We start from the raw sequence: 18,120 nt of genomic DNA on the forward strand, positions 1-18,120 counted from the left end.
TAATATCAATACTAGTTTATATTAAGAACTTAAATAAACACCTAAAAGTATGAGAAACAAGCCACAAAGACGAGCAACATTTTGCAGCAGTAACACAATGGAGAAAGTCCATTCAAGCCATCAATGTTTGCCTTGTTATTTCAGAACATTAAATAAATTATACTGATGTGTTGCTATTATTAAGCTTGCTGGAATGCTTTTTACAGCTTACAACCAAAGACACGTTGTCTATGATGCAAAAAAATATAATAATGATATAACATATGAATCAAAACGTTTACACAATATAAAACCATTTAAACAGGACGGCGCTGGAGAAAATGCCCATAAATAATACAAAAAAAACTCTCCAAATTCAAATGAAGCCAAATGCAGTGTAATGATAGTGGTAAAAAACCAAAACATGTTCAAGCACTCAGGGATAGAAACTATGTACATTTTGCACTTTCATCAATGCTACGTTAACAGAGGTAGGCTCAGTTTCCTACCATTTTATGCTGTTGTGTGGGAAAGTGTTTTTGCTGAATCATGTTTATCTGCATTTACATCCAGTACACAGTAGTGCAGCATTAATACTAAGAAGTTCCTCTTATCTCATGGCCACTTAAAGCATTCGTTTGACTATCTAATAAATACATTATTCACTCACTATTCCCTAAATAGTGGGCTACCTTGAAACAGAGCACACTATATCACACAACCATAATATGCAGTAGTGAGCTTGGGTCACTGAATGGCTCTCTGATAGGGATCTGTTGTTTGCGCACGTCCAGACGAGTGCCGGCCCATTGTTTTTATAACCATCTCAGCTGGTTGTTTGCCATGGCACCAAGGCCTCTGGCCCCAATGTCTAATCCCGTCCGGTGTGGCGAAATTCCAGACATGGGTTGAATTCTCTCGGTATTGCAGTCGTACTCCCAAATGTTGTCATAGTCCATTTCCTGGTCATCTGGCTCGGATGGTACAAGGTATGAGTTGTGATCTGTGGGGGCGAGAGAGACACGATTCCCAGGCTTTTAGTTTTCAAAGAGCAGAAGAAGAAGAATACAAGACCTGGCCCAGATTGGGCAACTAGTTTTGGATCAGGTCCAATGTATACTGTCACTCTCTCATGGTGTGTGTGAACAGCTACACACAGTGTTACTGTAGTGTAAAACCCATCCTGTTGCATACCTAACAGAACCCACGGTTTGTCCTCTGTTTTGTCCTCGGAATTGTGCAAAGACATTCAACTTGAGGTGATCACCTGATAATGCCCTGAGTTATAGCCAATTTTACAGTGGGTTTATATTTGGAGATACCGAGATAACCTCTTTAAATCCCATCCTGTTTTTATATGAGATAAAAGGAGACATAGATATGAGCTAGAGCGAGCGGTCCTAGCCTAGTTGTGAGCTGTCAGTCATGGCTAGCAGTAACCCTGTCTGGAACAGTGTTCTGTTACACTGGGCTTTCCCCCCATGAGACACCTGAACACATGGTATATAAAGCTGGCCTAAGCTCCATTTCATTGGCACATCTGCGCATTTCCTTCACTTTTTTGTCAAACTGCATGTTGACAGTGAGACACCCAGTCCAATATTCCAATGTTTTATATGGTATATTATACAATACTGCATGTGCACATGTGCCCCTTTTCTCCCGTCCCCATATGAACAGACCTCTGTGTCGTTGAGGTTTTTGAAGTAGATTACCAACTAAGGCAGGCTTTGCTTTTAGTGGGATTGTAGTGGGTGAATGACGACGTGACAATGTATTAGACGGGTTTGAAATGGTGTGCATGACAGAAATGCTAAGAACGCAGCAGGTTTAAAGGTAACCAATGTTGTTGCATTGTGATGTGCAGCGTGTTAGTTTATACAAGAGCATGCTTGACATTCTTACCTGGTGAGTAACCGTACGGCATCTGGGGGGTGTTCATAGCAGCCATCGATGGGAAGAGCCTCTGTCAAAAGATGAGGATAGAAAATTGTTTCACATGTACAAGAACAACAAATAGTACTTTAGAGACGATTATTATCGAGTACAAATGGAGATTATTCAAAAGTATTCGAAAGAAATGTGATTGAGCCATAATGCATTAACAGTGGCCAGGATTCAAGTCTTACAGCACTGTCAACAATGCGCCTTTTAAAGGCAATGCTCCTGCGTCTGCGGAGACTGCATTCAAGGTAAAGGCTGCAGATGTCGGCTCAATCGCTTAATTTGAGCCAGTTTGCTACAGCAGGAAAACATGTTAATTATTATGTTGGTTTAATTACTGGACATTCTTTTGATATATTGATATATTTTTCGTTAGGGCAAATCAAGTCTGACATTTTTAAAGTGGAAATGACAAACTTCCAAAGCATTTTTAAACCTTGAATACACTACAAGTTTGCATTTCCTGCTGTGCAGAAAAATTCTCATCAACAAAAGAGTGATCAAATTAAGATCCTACATCTGTAAGACGTATTGACCCGTAACAATAAAGCATTGAGTTCTGATAAAGGATCACCATTCATGCTTTGTGAATATGAGCCATTGAGTGTCAGTTTCCCACCTCCTTTTGCACTGCTTTGGGTGCAGGCAGCAGCCTTAGACTGGGGACAGCTTCAGTTCTCTGGTCTGCTGGCCCCTGAGGGCCCTCCATCTCCAGCCCCTGGCCTTGGCAGAGCACCAGGCTCCTCCTGTAACGCTTGCCCAGGGGAGGGGTGCACAGCTGGAAGGAGGAGGGTAGGAGATGAGGGTCCTGCTGCTTCTGTGGTGGTCCTCGCCAACTTTGTTGCTGAGAATCAGAGGGTGCAAGCGTTAAAAAGCCAGCAGGTCAAATTTGTAGTCGTGGTAATTGGAATTGAAGTGCCTGTCCAATGACAGTCTTGCACATAAAGCCACTGGCGAGAACCTTAAGCACCCCCATGTGTCAATATGATGTCCAAAATCTAGACAAACCTAGACAGAAAACTTCAATTCAATCGATTAAATCATATTTCTCTAAAATACAGGTCATGTATATGGACAGGACGTTGCTAGTGACAAGGAATTTAATCTCTCAGCAGTCCACTTCATTATGCATCAGAGATAATCAATTAGTCATCAGCAACATGCAGCCCTTAGCCTCTGTCCATTGCCTGCGTCAGTCACCCCCTGGTCAAACGCTTCCTGTATGTGTGCATGCATGTGCCTGCGTCTATATGCACATGTACACAATCAGGTACACACAACCTGATTGTGTGTATGTGTATACTTTTGTTGTACAGTTCATGTGTGTGCATATGTGATATGTGTGTGTACAGTATGTGTGTGAGAGTTGGCGGGGAGTACGGTTGTGGTGTAAACTGAGACACATGGATCCAGTATCGTGGTCGGCTTACCGTTGGCTGCTGCCTGGGCCAGCTCTCCTCCTGGGCGTAGGTGTCAGGGGTGCAGGGCTCATCGTACAGGGGCGACAGGGGCTGCCGGGGGGCACACATGTCTGAGTGGCGCTGGGGGGTGGAGAGCGATGCGTACTTCGGGGACGTCTGAGGGGTGCTCCAGCTGTTGGACTAATCACACAGGGATTTCCAGGGGTTATCATTATTCTTCCGATCTGTTCCTTGCAGCACAGTGGGTGAATGGCCATTGTCTTTTCTCGCTCTCTCACGCTCCTCGGCTAGCAGAAGCTAATCATTTAAGCCGCACTTAGCGCTGGGATTTGGGGTAGAGTTACCAAGCGGAGAGATGGGTCTAATCTCACACATGCTCTACAGAGGGGCGAAAGGAAAAGGGGTGTGGTAGTGGGGGTGTAGTCTACTAGGATCACATCTGTATGTGTGTGTATGGGGAGTGTATGCCACTAGCCTGCTACACTAATCTGTCTTTAGTCTCTTTAATTGGAAACCCCTGACGGCGGAAGGTTACGGTAAGTTGTTTCATGTCCAGCACTTATGATGTAATGTCTACATGAAGCCACATTGTCTGAATTAAGCTGAAGAGGTACTACCATTTACTTCTTTAACTCACAGACCTGTTGCTTTGTGGTACTAGTCCATTTTAGTTCTAGTACCCATAATTGCTTTTGTAAATTGCTCTGGATAAGCGTGTCTGCTAAATGACTAAAATGCCGAATGCAAAGATAAGTCCCAGAGGGAATATTCCAAAATCAAGTTAGCCGCCAGGCTGAAGTTAGTACCTTGACGAGGGTGGCTTTCTCCAGGCATTGCGGGGTGCTGGCGCGGTCACGGTGCAGGCCTGAGTAGGGGATGTTGTAAACAGGGGACAGCACCACCGGCCCCTCATGGGGGAGGTAGGAGCAGTGCTGTGACAAAGGTCGGGGGTCACGCTCAGACCTGGCGGCGTGGGACGAAACGCTGTTACTGCGGCTGCCCAGCCGAGCTGTCTCAGTAGAGCAGGGCCGACTGGAGATGTACTGTAAGGACACACAGAGACAGGGGGCAAAGGTCAAGTATGCTCGGTGACATTGCAACAAGCTCGGGTGATGCGAATGAACACTGATACTACTACTCAATCCTCAATACTTTTCCATTGAGCAAACTTTTGAGTCAAGGTGTAGGCTTAATAGAGATCTGGAAAACCGGCCAAAGTGTGCTATTCAAAGAAACTTGGAATCTGGCAAACCTGGATTCCTGCTTTATTTGACTAAGTTAACCTTATGTTATCTGTTGCCAAAATCTAAGCAAGGAAAGTTGAAGGTTTCAATCATCTTAATTGGTACTGCGGAGGTGCAGTTCAGTAGCTTGGAGTAGTCCACACACACACACACACACACACACACAGTCCATCCATATGACTAAGCTCACTGATACAGATGGAGTGTATTCTAGAAATGATCGTAATGCTTTTGAATCAGCACTTTTAGAGAGCAATGAACTAAAGTGGTACCAACTGATAAGTAAACCTGAAAGTAACAAACAGCGCAACTACTGCCTTTTTAAATGCACTTTTGGGACTGAACCCTATATACGGAAACTTTTAACCAAGCAAAAGTCGGAGCTCTTTTGCAAAATGTAGATGTGGAGTGGCCCCTCATTCTATTGAGACTGGTAGATACAAAAACACTCCCCTAGATAACAGCCTCGTCTAATAGACTTGACGTAACATAGTAAATGTAACGCCTAAACAGCCACCACTAACATTGAGTGGCTGCTGCCAACACACTGTCATTGACACTGACCCAACTCCAGCCACTTTAATAATGGGAATTGATGGGAAATTATGTAAATATATCACTAGCCACTTTAAACAATGCTACCTTATATAATGTTACTTACCCTACATTATTCATCTCATATGCATACGTATATACTGTACTCTACATCATCGACTGCATCCTTATGTAATACATGTATCACTAGCCACTTTAACTATGCCACTTTGTTTACTTTGTCTACATACTCATCTCATATGTATATACTGTACTCGATACCATCTACTGTATGCTGCTCTGTATTCTCCTTCCATCACTCATTCATATATCCTCTATGTACATATTCTTTATCCCCTTACACTGTGTATAAGACAGTAGTTTTGGAATTGTTAGTTAGATTACTTGTTGGTTATCACTGCATTGTCGGAACTAGAAGCACAAGCATTTCGCTACACTCGCATTAACATCTGCTAACCATGTGTATGTGACAAATAAAATTTGATTTGATTTGATTTGATTTGGCCTGGGACCCCAAATTGGTATGATAAAGGTTGCTAGTTCGAATTCCATCATGGAAAACGTTAGCATTTTAACTAATTAGCAACATTTCAAGTACTTACATTTTATCTAATTTGCAACTACTTAGCATGTTAGCTAACTCTTCCTCTAACCACAACCATTTTAGCTAACTCTTTCCCTAAACCTAACCCTAATCCCTTGCCTAGCTGATGTTAGCCAGCTAGCTAATGTTAGCCAGCTAGCTAAAGTTAGCCACCTTGCTACCTAGCTAGAATTCGTAACATATCATACATTTAGCAAATTCATAACATATTGTATGTTTTCTGAAATTCGTAAAATATTATATGAATTCTAATTCGTAACATATCATACGAAATGGGTGATGGACATCCACAAATTAATACATAACATACGAAACGTAACATATCATACTAAATGGAGTGTATCAGATTCACATACAGAATAATAAGACATTCTCTGAGAACAGGTTGTAGATAAACATGTAGTTTTTGTAATGATGGTTACATTGAAACTAAAGCTCATGCCTTGATTTATTGTGTGTTATACAGTTAGGGAAAAAAGTATTTGATCCCCTGCTGATTTTGTACGTTTGCCCGCTGACAAAGAAATGATCAGTCTGTAATTTTAATGGTAGGTTTATTTGAATAGTGAAATACAGAATAACAACAACAAAAAAATCTGAAAAACCCATGTCAAAAATGTTATAAATTGATTTGCATTTTAATGAGGGAAATAAGTATTTGACCCCTCTGTAAAACATGACTTAGTACTTGGTGGCAAAATCTTTGTTGGCGATCACAGAGGTCAGACGTTTGTTGTAGTTGGCCACCAGGTTTGCACACATCTCAGGAGGGATTCAGCTCCCTCCACTGATTTTCTATGGGATTAAGGTCTGGAGACTGGCTAGGCCACTCCAGGACCTTAATGTGCTTCTTCTTGAGCCACTCCTTTGTTGCCTTGGCCGTTTGTTTTGGGTCATTGTCCTGCTGGAATACCCATCCACAACCCATTTTCAATGCCCTGGCTGAGGGAAGGAGGTTCTCACCCAAGATTTGACGGTACATGGCCCCGTTCATCGTTCCTTTGATGCGGTGAAGTTGTCCTGTCCCCTTAGCAGAAAAACACCCCCAAAGCATAATGTTTCCACCTCCATGTTTGACAGTGGGGATGATGTTCTTGGGGTCATAGGCAGCATTCCTCCTCCTCCTCCAAACACGGCGAGTTGAGTTGATGCCAAAGAGCTCCATTTTGGTCTCATCTGACCACAACACTTTCACCCAGTTGTCCTCTGAATCATTCAGATGTACATTGGCAAACTTCAGACGGGCATGTATATGTGCTTTCTTGAGCAGGGGAACCTTGCGGGCGCTGCAGGATTTCAGTCCTTCATAGCGTAGTGTGTTACCAATTGTTTTCTTGGTGACTATGGTCCCAGCTGCCTTCAGATCATTGACAAGATCCTCCCGTGTAGTTCTGGGCTGATTCTTCACCGTTCTCCTGATCATTGCAACTCCACGAGGTGAGATCTTGCATGGATCCCCAGGCCGAGGGAGATTGACAGTTATTTTGTGTTTCTTCCATTTGGGAAAAATCGCACCAACTGTTGTCACCTTCTCACCAAGCTGCTTGACGATGGTCTTGTAGCCCATTCCATCCTTGTGTAGGTCTACAATCTTGTCCCTGACATCCTTGGAGAGCTCTTTGGTCTTGGCCATGGTGGAGAGTTTGGAATCTGATTGATTTATTGCTTCTGTGGACAGGTGTCTTTTAGACAGGTAACAAACTGAGATTAGGAGCACTCCCTTTAAGAGTGTGCTCCTAATCTCAGCTCGTTACCTGTATAAAAGACACCTGGGAGCCAGAAATCCTTCTGATTGAGAGGGGGTCAAATACTTATTTCCCTCATTAAAATACAAATAAATTTATAACATTTTTTAAAACATTTTTTTCTGGATTTTTTGTTGTTGTTATTCTGTCTCTCACTGTTCAAATAATCCTACCATTAAAATGATAGACTGATCATTTCTTTGTCAGTGGGCAAACGTACAAAATCAGCAGGGGATCAAATACTTTTTTGGGGGGTCTGTCCACAATGTGGTAAAAAAAATCGAAGTGATGTATCTTTGTGGAGTGACACTCAAATAAATGTTTCTAAACTAAACTCTACACACACACACACCAAGAACAACATGTCTTATGAGCACAGCACCTTCCCCAGTATAAGCTAATTGGATGAGTGACCAGTCTGTAGGGTCATTCTCTCTTCAGGAAGTCAACTCAAGGTCTTGATAGCGTACGCAACTTCTGCTGAATCTGAAACACTCTCTGTTATCAGTTAACTTATTGATTGCTGAGGCAGCGTGTCAGTGCCCCTCATTTCTCATGGTCAAAGTTATCTTAATGGTGTTATTTCAGAGGAGGAAAACACAATAAATGATCTCGTTTTCGAGAGGTTTAAGAACTTCAGCATTGGCTTGGGTTGTACCAGGAGAGGCACAGTCTAAACCTTTGTTAATAATTCACATTTGAAAAATGCTGAGCTCAGCTCCACCAAAACAAACAAGCGCTTTAATGATATGGATATCAGATACTATATATACCGGCTACATAAAAATTACCACCACAAGGAAGAGCCTTACAACGCCCAACATCGTAGTGTAAAGGTAAATAAATGCGCTTTGAGTGGCCTAGTTCACATGGAAGTAGCACACATTCCATTTAACCCTAATGTCTTTGTAGAAAGCAGAACTGGCTCAAAAACATTTCAAATACTTTGACATTTAGCTTATTTTGTCATTTGAATGTGGCTGACATATGTATTTGATCCAGGCCTGGTAGAAAGTATTCAAGTGCAAACTTACACATAGGGGTTCTGTGTAGCCTGGGGACAGAGGGTTGTCCGCGTGTCTAGGGGGGAACTGGAGGTGCTGGGACCCGGAACCAGACCCCCGTCCACTGTGGGACTTCCCCAGCCTCAGAGAATCACTCCCAGCGGACTGCCCCAACCTCAGAGAATCACTCCCAACGGACTGCCCCAACCTCAGAGACTCACTCCCAGCAGACTGCCTCAGCCTGAGAGACTCACTCCCAGCAGACTGCCCCAACCTCAGAGACTCACTCCGGCTCTGGCTCCGGCTGTTCCAACTCCACCTATCAACCTCTGGAGCCTAGTGTGAAAAATACAACACTACATGTTAAGAACTGACAACAAGGGAATGGACACAGTTAAAACTCAGAAGGGCCTTGTTGTCCTAATCTAATGTCTCACCTCTTTCGCTGTGGGGGTGTAGATGATGTCATAAACGGGGGGTGGGGGGCTGACCACAGGGACATCGAAGGCTTTGAAGTGCTGGATCCAGTCATAGAACTCCCTCTTATCCAAACAGGACACCACAATAGGGTTTATCATCTTGCCTGTGACAGCAGGGCAAAACAATGGGTAAGGTCACTCATTGAATGTGCATGAGGCAATGTTCAGTGACATCAGCTAGATTTGCATTCAATTGGGGACAGATTTTCATGCACATTTTCCCGCTGGAGATGTTTCCATCAAATTGACTTGTTGCCGACAAAAGGCTGTGCGTGATGACGTAGTGCACATAAAAATACCTTTTGTGGTTAAATTCCCACGTACCGAATAAAAGATACAAATGAATTGGGTTCCCATCGCATTTTCAACTCTACTGATGGTTTTCTCACAAACATTTTTGAGATATAGCAAGTGTGCCCACTCTGGTATTGACATGTCGCGCTGTTAGCTAGAGCCACATTGGCTAGAGCGCACATATAGCCTACATGATGAGATTATTATGGACCAAAGAGCGAGATTATTTGTATTTGTCAAACAGAAGTCGTTGATCATCACGTCACCAGAATAAGACCCTTAATATTTATTGGAAAGGAGCATCAAGCTCATCACCTTGCACTTTCACCACCCTGATAAATTCATCGTCATTTATTTAATTTGTAGCCTAATAAACTGCATGCCTTTCGTAGTAGGAGGACCACATGTCAGCATGTCATCGTGTGACTCCAAGTTTACTTCGATATGATGGTGAATATATCAATATTTGGGCATAAAAACGTTTCTTGTTTTCTGACATTTGGAAATGTCGACAAAACACCCGCCTTCATTAAAATCTATACGTCACAACAGACCTGTGTCATATACATATGTTGTATTTGAGGGGAGGCTTGCACAATAAGTGTGACATCGTGGTCAATTTACCTTCAATCATGAAGGTGTTGGGCTTGACGTCCTGGCAGGGTGTGGTCACAGTGACCATGTTAAGTGGAAGTTTCCCCTGCAATCACACACACACACACACACCGTTATACATACCATTTCACACACTTCTGATTCAAAGACAGATCAGAGGGAACATGACAAATAAGGCCCTCGAGCATAATCAAGGATATGAGTCACTTACTGTATATGAGCTCTTGCGGTGAGTACATTATGTATAGTACATAATGTACATACGAGTTAGCCTGAATGCCAGTCTGTTTGTGCTATCATGCCAATTCCTTGCCACTTTTTGGCATGACAAGGATTTGACTTGATAGCACAAACAGATCTGGGACCAGGCAAGCTAAGAGTCTACGTCTACAGATGTATTATCTTAATTGCATCACTCTTTTGTTGCTGAGAATATTTCTGCACGGCAGGAAGTGGAAACTTGTAGTGTATTTGAGGTTTTAAAAGGCTTCTAGTTTGTCATTTCCATTTAAGACTTGATTTGCCCTAACAGAAAATATATCAAACCCTACAAAAAATGGCCATTAATTATAATCCACATAATAATTCACATTTCCTGTTGCGGGCAGGATTATTTTCCTGCTGTAGAAAAATGGCTCAAATTAAGATCCTACATCTGTATGGTTCAATGGGACGAATGAAAGGTACCTTGTAGAAAAGTCCGTGGCTCTCTTCTGATAGGATGATCAGAGTGGCTGGGTACATCACCAGTAGTCTGTCACTCTGCTCCTGTATTGGACACAATAGAAACAATCAACTCTCACTGCATTAGCTAATTAATTCAAATGTCTATATCCTGTCAATGTATCTTGCACTCAGTGTAAGATTGACTAATTGAAGTGCCATGTGTTTTCACATCAGATGCAATTACATAGTTACATAGTTCTACTGGGCTTTCTGTGTCAAATATAGAAGGCCCTTACATTGAAATCTACTCAACAAAAAATATAAACGCAACATCCCAACAATTTCAAATATTTGTACTGAGTAAAAGGTCTGAATACTGATGTAAATGTAATATTCCAGTTTTGTGCAAACATTTCTAAAAACCTGTATTTGCTTTGTCATTATGGGGTGTTGTGTAGATTAAGGAAATCAGTCAATTGAAATAAATTCATTCGGCCCTAATCTATGGATTTCATATGAATGGGCAGGGGTGCAGCCATGGGTGGGCCTTGGAGGGCATATGCCCACCCACTGGGGAGCCAGGCCCAGCCACTGGGGAGCCAGGCCCAGCCACTGGGGAGCCAGGCCCAGCCACTGGGGAGCCAGGCCCAGCCAATCAGAATGAGGTTTTCCCCAAAAAAGGGCTTTATTACAAACAGAAATACTCCTCTGTGTAATGTGTAATAATCATGCTGTTTAATCAGCTTTATAATCATCAGCTTCTTGATATGCCACACCTGTCAGGTGTTCTACAGCTGCACTATCGAGAGCATCCTGACTGGTTGTATCACCGCCTGATAGGGCAACTGCTCAGCCTCCGACCGCAAGACTCTACGGAGGGTAGTGCATATGACCCAGTACATCACTGGGGCCAAGCTTGATGACATCCAGGACCTCTGTACCAGGCGGCGACAGGTCTTAAAAATTGCCAAAGACTCCAGCCATCCTAGTCATAGACTGCTCTCTCTGGTGGCAAGCGGTACCAGAGCGTCAAGTCTAGGTCCAAAAGGCTTCTTAACAGTTCAACCCCCAAAGCCATAAGACTGCTGAACAGCTAATCAAATGGCTACCCAGACAATTTGCATTGACCCCCACACACTTTTTTTTACGCTGCTGCTACTCACTGTTTATTATCTATTATCTTTGCATAGTCACTTTACCTCTACCTACATGTACATATTACCTCAATTACCTCGACTAACCTCTATCCCTGCACATTGACTCGGTACAGGTATATAGCCTCGGCATTGTTATCTTATTGTTTCTCTTAAATTTTTTATTTTAGTTTATTGTGTAAATATTTTTCTTAACTCTTATTTTTCTTAAAACTGTGTTCTTGGTTAAGGGCCTGTAAGTAAGCATTTCATAGTAAAGTCTAAACCTGTTGTATTCGAACCATGTCACAAATCAAATTTGATTTGATTTGATCTTGACAAAGGAGAAATGCTCACTAAGAGGGATATAAACAAATGTGTGCAGAACATTTGAGAGAAATAAGCTTTTTGTGCGTACAGTATGGAACATTATGGGATATTTTATTTCAGATAATGAAACATGGCACCAACACTTTACATGTTGCGTTTATATTTTTTTTCAGTGTAGTAGCTAAGTGCAAGTAGGCTGTTATCTCCCTGACCGTGTGTGTGTGTGTGTGTGTGTGTGTGTGTGTGTGTGTGTGTGTGTGTGTGTGTGTGTGTGTGTGTGTGTGTGTGTGTGTGTGTGTGTGTGTGTGTGTGTGTGTGTGTGTGTTTTTCCACATGCAAATAACAGTTTTCGGTAGTTCTCAAAACAAGCCATTCCAAGACAGCAGCATTTATTTTTCAACCATGTTTTGAAGCAATGAGCCCAATCAGTCCTCCATGACAAAAAAAATTCATAATGAATAAACAACAGAGTAGACTAATAAATCCTTCATTTTTGGATTATGCGCCGGTAAAACAATTTGGCTAATCTATATTCAAGGGGTATTAAATTAAATGGAATGACTGGAAATCTGACAGACTTTGGTTTATAATGTAAAGAAATAGCCTAATTGCATTATTATCTGTAGTAAGCCTACATAACCAACCCACAACGTAATATGCTACATTCTTTTTTCTCTTCTTCTAATGACTCTTAAGGGGACAGTAATCTAAAAGTAACAGAAAATAATCAGATTAAGTTACTGAGTTTGGGAAATCAAAAAGTTACATTACTGATTACAATTTTGGACAGGTAACTAGTAACTAATGGATTACATATAAAAAGTAACCTACCCAACCCTGTGTGTGTGTGTGTGTGTGTGTGTGTGTGTGTGTGTGTGTGTGTGGTGCGCACGCACTTGCATGCCCGTGAGCGTGTTTCTCCGCCCTGCAGAGGGCGTGTCTGGCAGACAGCTGACATTCCAGCTGTGTGGTGAGTCAAGTTGCTGCGTGAGCTAAGCAACTGCCTCTCACACACCCAGTTTACAAGCCCTTCAATCTCTCTTCGAAATAATTCCATCATACCGCCAGTTCCCATCAAACGTTAATTGGCCGATTCACCCACCGGCTACATGAGCGTTGCTGTTTTATAGGATTAAGCCTAGTCAGGATCATGTATTTCCTTGGTTACTTTCTCGCTCGGTTAGCAGAGTAACGTCACGTCTTGTAGGAGTGTATGAGACCTAGGGAGTAAGTGTTGTGGTAACTGTAGTATGTTCTGCCCATACACTCCCTCAAGGTTTAGAGTCCCAGCAGACAACAATGCTCACTCCTTACATTGTGGTGAGGCCATGGTGAAGTTGCGAAAGAGTAATTGTATGTGTGTGTGTGTGTGTGTGTGTGTGTGTGTGTGTGTGTGTGTGTGTGTGTGTGTGTGTGTGTGTGTGTGTGTGTGTGTGTGTGTGTGTGTGTGTGTGTGTGTGTGTGTGTGTGTGTGTGTGTGTGTGTGTGTGAGAGAGAGAGAGAGAGAGAGAGAGAGAGAGAGAGAGAGAGAGAGAGAGAGAGAGAGAGAGAGAGAGAGAGAGAGAGAGAGAGAGAGAGAGAGAGAGAGAGAGAGAGAGAGAGAGAGAGAGAGAGAGAGAGAGTCAGTGGGCTCTAAGGTAGATGTTGTTGATTGATAATGTTACGTTTACTCCTCATTCTCAGATCCCCGCTATCTGACTGATAACAGGTTGGAGTCATAACTGTCTAATGGACAGTTCCATAAAATTGTCTGGTTTCACAAAGCAAGATAGCAACAGTCAAGACCATGAATACAATCTCTTATTCATCTTTCTTAAAATGTGTCTAATCTATTTATGCGCAATGCGGACTGTATATACAGGTTTCTTCGTTTGAGTGATATTTGAATATCAAAAAGTATCTCTACAATCAATAATCAGTCATGTTCTAATATCAAAGGTTATAATGATTCAGTGACAGGTTATAATGATTCACTGTCAGGTTATAATGTTTCACTGTCAGATTATAATGTTTCAGTGTCAGATTATAATGTTTCAGTGTCAGATTATATATAATGTTTCATATCAGATTATAATGTTTCACTGTCAGGTTATAATGTTTCAGTGTCAGGTTACAATGCACCATAGGCACATCATAAGCCACAGAAAGGTAATCAGTCATGTTCTAATATCAAAGGTTATAATGTTTCACTGTCAGATTATAATGTTTCATATCAGATTATAATGTTTCACTGTCAGGTTATAATGTTTCAGTGTCAGATTATAATGTTTCATATCAGATTATAATGTTTCACTGTCAGGTTATAATGTTTCAGTGTCAGGTTACAATGCACCATAGGCACATCATAAGCCACAGAAAGGTGAGTGGAGGTGGGTGTTGTACCTGGCAGGGGAGGTGCTGCAGACTGACTTTGGTCACGAAAGTGATGGGCCCCAGACTCTCACGCTGAGAACCCTCCCACTCATAGATGGGGTCTTTACTGATTGAGTTCCTCAGCTCCTCTCTCCCCTCCGTGTTCTCCTTTACATTCTGCAGGGAACAGGTAGACATGTTTACATTAGTGAGGCATGGAAATAATCTACCTCACCCAACCAGTTACAAGAAATAAACATTAAACACATACAGAACTTCTCCACAGTATGAGCTATTAATGCTATAATGATGGGGCTTTTCATTCTCTGATAGTGACGCAATCATTCTTAAATACTATCATACTTCCTGGGCGAGAATACTGTATAACGAAACAACAATTGTTCCTACACTAGCTGTCACTATTGGAAGTGATACAGGAAGAATGTTGCATGAATGCTTTTTTTCTTTGCTTTTCAGAACATATGCATCGGGTTATACCGTTGGTCAAACCTGCTTGTGTAGATGCCCTATATTTCATCCACTATTGAATGTGTACGATCAGCCTTTTCCACACCTGTTGGTGTAACCATACTTTGACCCAGTGCAGATGTGAGTCTAGTGATGTGGTTGTGGTGTGGCCACAGTCATGACCGCTCCCTGGGAATGGATCATGCACTCAGGAAGAGACAGCCGTGACCTACATGACTCAACACATCCTGTTGATTGATTGCTGTTTTACCCTCAGGATCAACCCAGGGTGTAGCTTCTACTTGGGCCTCCTTAACTGGCCTCTTTAACTGGCCTCCATTTCCGTCATCTGCACTGCCATATCAATGAAACCTAGTATTATTTCCTTACCTTAACCCTGGTGTAGGTCTCGATAGGTGCGATGGGGGTGCCCCCGTTGATCTCGATGTGTTCTTTGAGCAGGCCGAACCACATGTCCATCTCCTCCTGGTTGGAGCAATAGACGATGATGGGGTTCAGGCTGACACCTGCAGGGGTCAAAGGTCATGAGGTCAGAGAGGAGATGGCCACCAGCGCTTCCTGCTAAAGCCCTACCCTATCCATTTACAAATAGAAGGTTGTACATTATGCAACTGGAAGCTTGTCGTCGCTAGTAAATCAGACTTTTGGTTTTACCACTATTTCACAAAGAAAGTATTGTGAAAATACTGTGGAGGTAGAGCTCTCCGTCATGTTAATTACACGTTCTGTCAAACTTCCCCAGAAGATACCCTGTAGCCTGATATCCCTTTCAAACTAAGACACACCAACTTTAGCATGCCGCCAACTTTTTACAGACACAGCTTCACAGAAATTATTTTAATGCATTTATTCTCTCCATTTAAATGTATGTAGTTCTGTCCTTGAGCTATTTTTGTCTATTGTCACAGAAATGCCTTGGCATTTGGCTTGGGGGAACGCACACTGCCATTTCATATTTTTTCTTGACTTTGACAGGTAAGGCCACTGATATTTAGCTTATAAATGATGGGTTAATATGCATAAGTATCTAACTACTAGCCATTTGTAGTTTATCTGTCTTCAACCAAAATAACTGGGTAGTTTGAAAGGAGAGAGCACACGATGGTGTGATCACATTGGCTGGTGATTTATTTACTGCAGTATTAGGAATAATATTTAGGCACTGAACGATGGGTTAATATGAATGAGCTTCTTGAGCTACACATAGCCTCTCTTTTCCAGATGAGCCCATGCGCAATTATGTAAGAATGTCTTGTCTGTTTAATGAACAAAATAATAAACTATTGATTTCATTTGCGTGTCACAACCACAGTGGTGGAAAAAGTACCCAATTGTCATAGTTGAGTAAAAGTAAAGATATCTTAATAGAAAATACCTCAAGTAAAATGATTTGGTTTTAAATATACTTAAGTATCAAAAGTAAATGTAATTGCTAAAAGATACATAAGTAATCAAAAAATCCTCATATTAAGCAAACCAGACGGCATGATTTTCTATATTTGTTTTACTTACGGATAGCGAGGGGCACACTCCAACACTCAGACATAATTTACAAACAAAGCATTTGGGTTAAGTGAGTCCGCCAGATCAAAGCCATTTTCCTGTAGTAAAGTAGAGTACAGATACCCCCCAAAAAACTTTAAAGTATTTTTACTTAAGTACTTTACATCACTGCATAGCAATGTAGCCTATAGGCTGCACAGACCAGTAACGTAATTAAATAGCAAAATATGCTTTTCTTTTGAAAATAAAGTGTATTAGTCTTAATGTCTCTTATGGACAAATTATAAAAAAAATATTATATGATCATTTCCAGACTTCGTAATGGTGTATATTTAATGGATTTATTCAAATAGGCCCATCCACATCAGCACACCCCTACTCCCACTCGTCAACAGTGCCGGCATGCGCACAGGATATATAAAAGGCTTACGCCGGCAGGAATGTGGTAAAAAGAGGACTGTTTGGAAGGAGGTCATACAAGCAATACCCCAAAAATGTTTTTCCAGGAAACATACTGTAAATCATGTGTGAATTATGTATAACTTACATGTAAACTACTACAGGAGAGAGCTTGCAACCTGGGCCGGTATTCATAGTGTCTCAGAGCAGGACTGCTGATCTAGGATCAGGACCCATGTCCATGTCATCTTATCTGTTGTGATCTAAAAGGCCAAACCGATCATAAATCAGCCATTCTACTCTGAAACGCTTGCCACATATGGGCCCTGCTCTCTTTGGCCTCATAACAGCTCACCTAGTGGGGAAGCAAGGCACCTCCCTCTGGACTACCTTCCTTCCCAACAGGAATGTAGCCTACAGGACCTGCAGTGAATAGAGCAGGAATCTCCCTTTATCAGCCCTACTACACATACTAGAGATAACAGCCTCTCATTCCAGCCCCTTTGTCATTGTCCGGAATGCTTGCCTTGCCAGCTGGCTGCTTCTCTAAACGGCGGCCATGCTGCTCTCGTTAGTTGATTTTCTTTCTGCTTGTTCCAGCCTTCATTTTAGACCTTGATCATCACACTCCCTTGAAGGAGGCATTTTCACATGGTTCACGTGAGGACATCCAAAGTTCAAACCCAACCAAGGCTTGTCGGGTTGTGAAATATTTCAGGAGCCGAGGCCTATTGATCTGACCTGTCCATCTTAACTGACGTGTGCGAGTCTGGACTAGCGGTAGCGCTGTCGTCTCTGGACTGAGTCCATTCCTCCTAGAGGCAGGAGTGTGCGGTCCCCCTCCGCTACTCTTTTCCTGGCTGTGATTACCCTCTCATCTGTCTCATCCTCATTTCATATACATCTCTATCAGAATGCAATTACAAAAATGTTATGAAAAAATGTGGCGCAACATGACACCAACTTAGAATTTCAATGAACTTTCCAGGATTTTTTAGGTCCGTTTTCGGGACCTTACTTGTTCCTAGTATGTCATGCTAAGTCAACTCCTGGTCAGTTTACAGTGAAGCTGATTCAGCAGTGTAGCAATGAGGAAGACTTTTACTCAGGGTTATCGCTGCGCCGAATATCTCACTTCACTCAGAGTCTTGTCATGTTATTCTACATGTTTTTCCAGTGAAGTCTACTACAGCCTCCCTGCAGGTAAATAAAGGCTCACAGAACAGAGAGAATATCTGAAATATCCATGAATGTGATGTATGTTTTGGCCATGGGTAGCGAAGAAACCGTTTGACAGTGGAGATCTCTTCCGTTTCAAAAACAGGATGTGAATTATAAAGAATTATCACTATCAAAGATGCAGT

General features: G+C 42.1%; 1 protein-coding gene across 1 annotated transcript in view; it reads right to left on the reverse strand.

Annotated features, from left to right (window-relative positions):
* plekhn1 (pleckstrin homology domain containing, family N member 1) overlaps nucleotides 1-18,120 on the reverse strand; it is a 28,075-nt gene continuing 9,955 nt past the window's right edge. Inside the window, exons 6-16 of the mRNA XM_035740816.2 lie at nucleotides 15,224-15,360; nucleotides 14,396-14,542; nucleotides 10,572-10,652; nucleotides 9,894-9,969; nucleotides 8,934-9,079; nucleotides 8,527-8,832; nucleotides 4,151-4,387; nucleotides 3,354-3,524; nucleotides 2,543-2,767; nucleotides 1,885-1,945; nucleotides 1-982 (exon numbers count right to left, since the gene is read on the reverse strand). Of these exons, the coding sequence (XP_035596709.1) occupies nucleotides 795-982; nucleotides 1,885-1,945; nucleotides 2,543-2,767; nucleotides 3,354-3,524; nucleotides 4,151-4,387; nucleotides 8,527-8,832; nucleotides 8,934-9,079; nucleotides 9,894-9,969; nucleotides 10,572-10,652; nucleotides 14,396-14,542; nucleotides 15,224-15,360 (1,775 nt within the window). The 3' untranslated portion in view covers nucleotides 1-794. The remainder of the gene's footprint in view (nucleotides 983-1,884; nucleotides 1,946-2,542; nucleotides 2,768-3,353; nucleotides 3,525-4,150; nucleotides 4,388-8,526; nucleotides 8,833-8,933; nucleotides 9,080-9,893; nucleotides 9,970-10,571; nucleotides 10,653-14,395; nucleotides 14,543-15,223; nucleotides 15,361-18,120) is intronic.

The sequence above is a fragment of the Oncorhynchus keta genome, chromosome 28, assembly GCF_023373465.1.
Source record: "Oncorhynchus keta strain PuntledgeMale-10-30-2019 chromosome 28, Oket_V2, whole genome shotgun sequence".
Taxonomy (NCBI): Eukaryota; Metazoa; Chordata; class Actinopteri; order Salmoniformes; family Salmonidae; genus Oncorhynchus; species Oncorhynchus keta.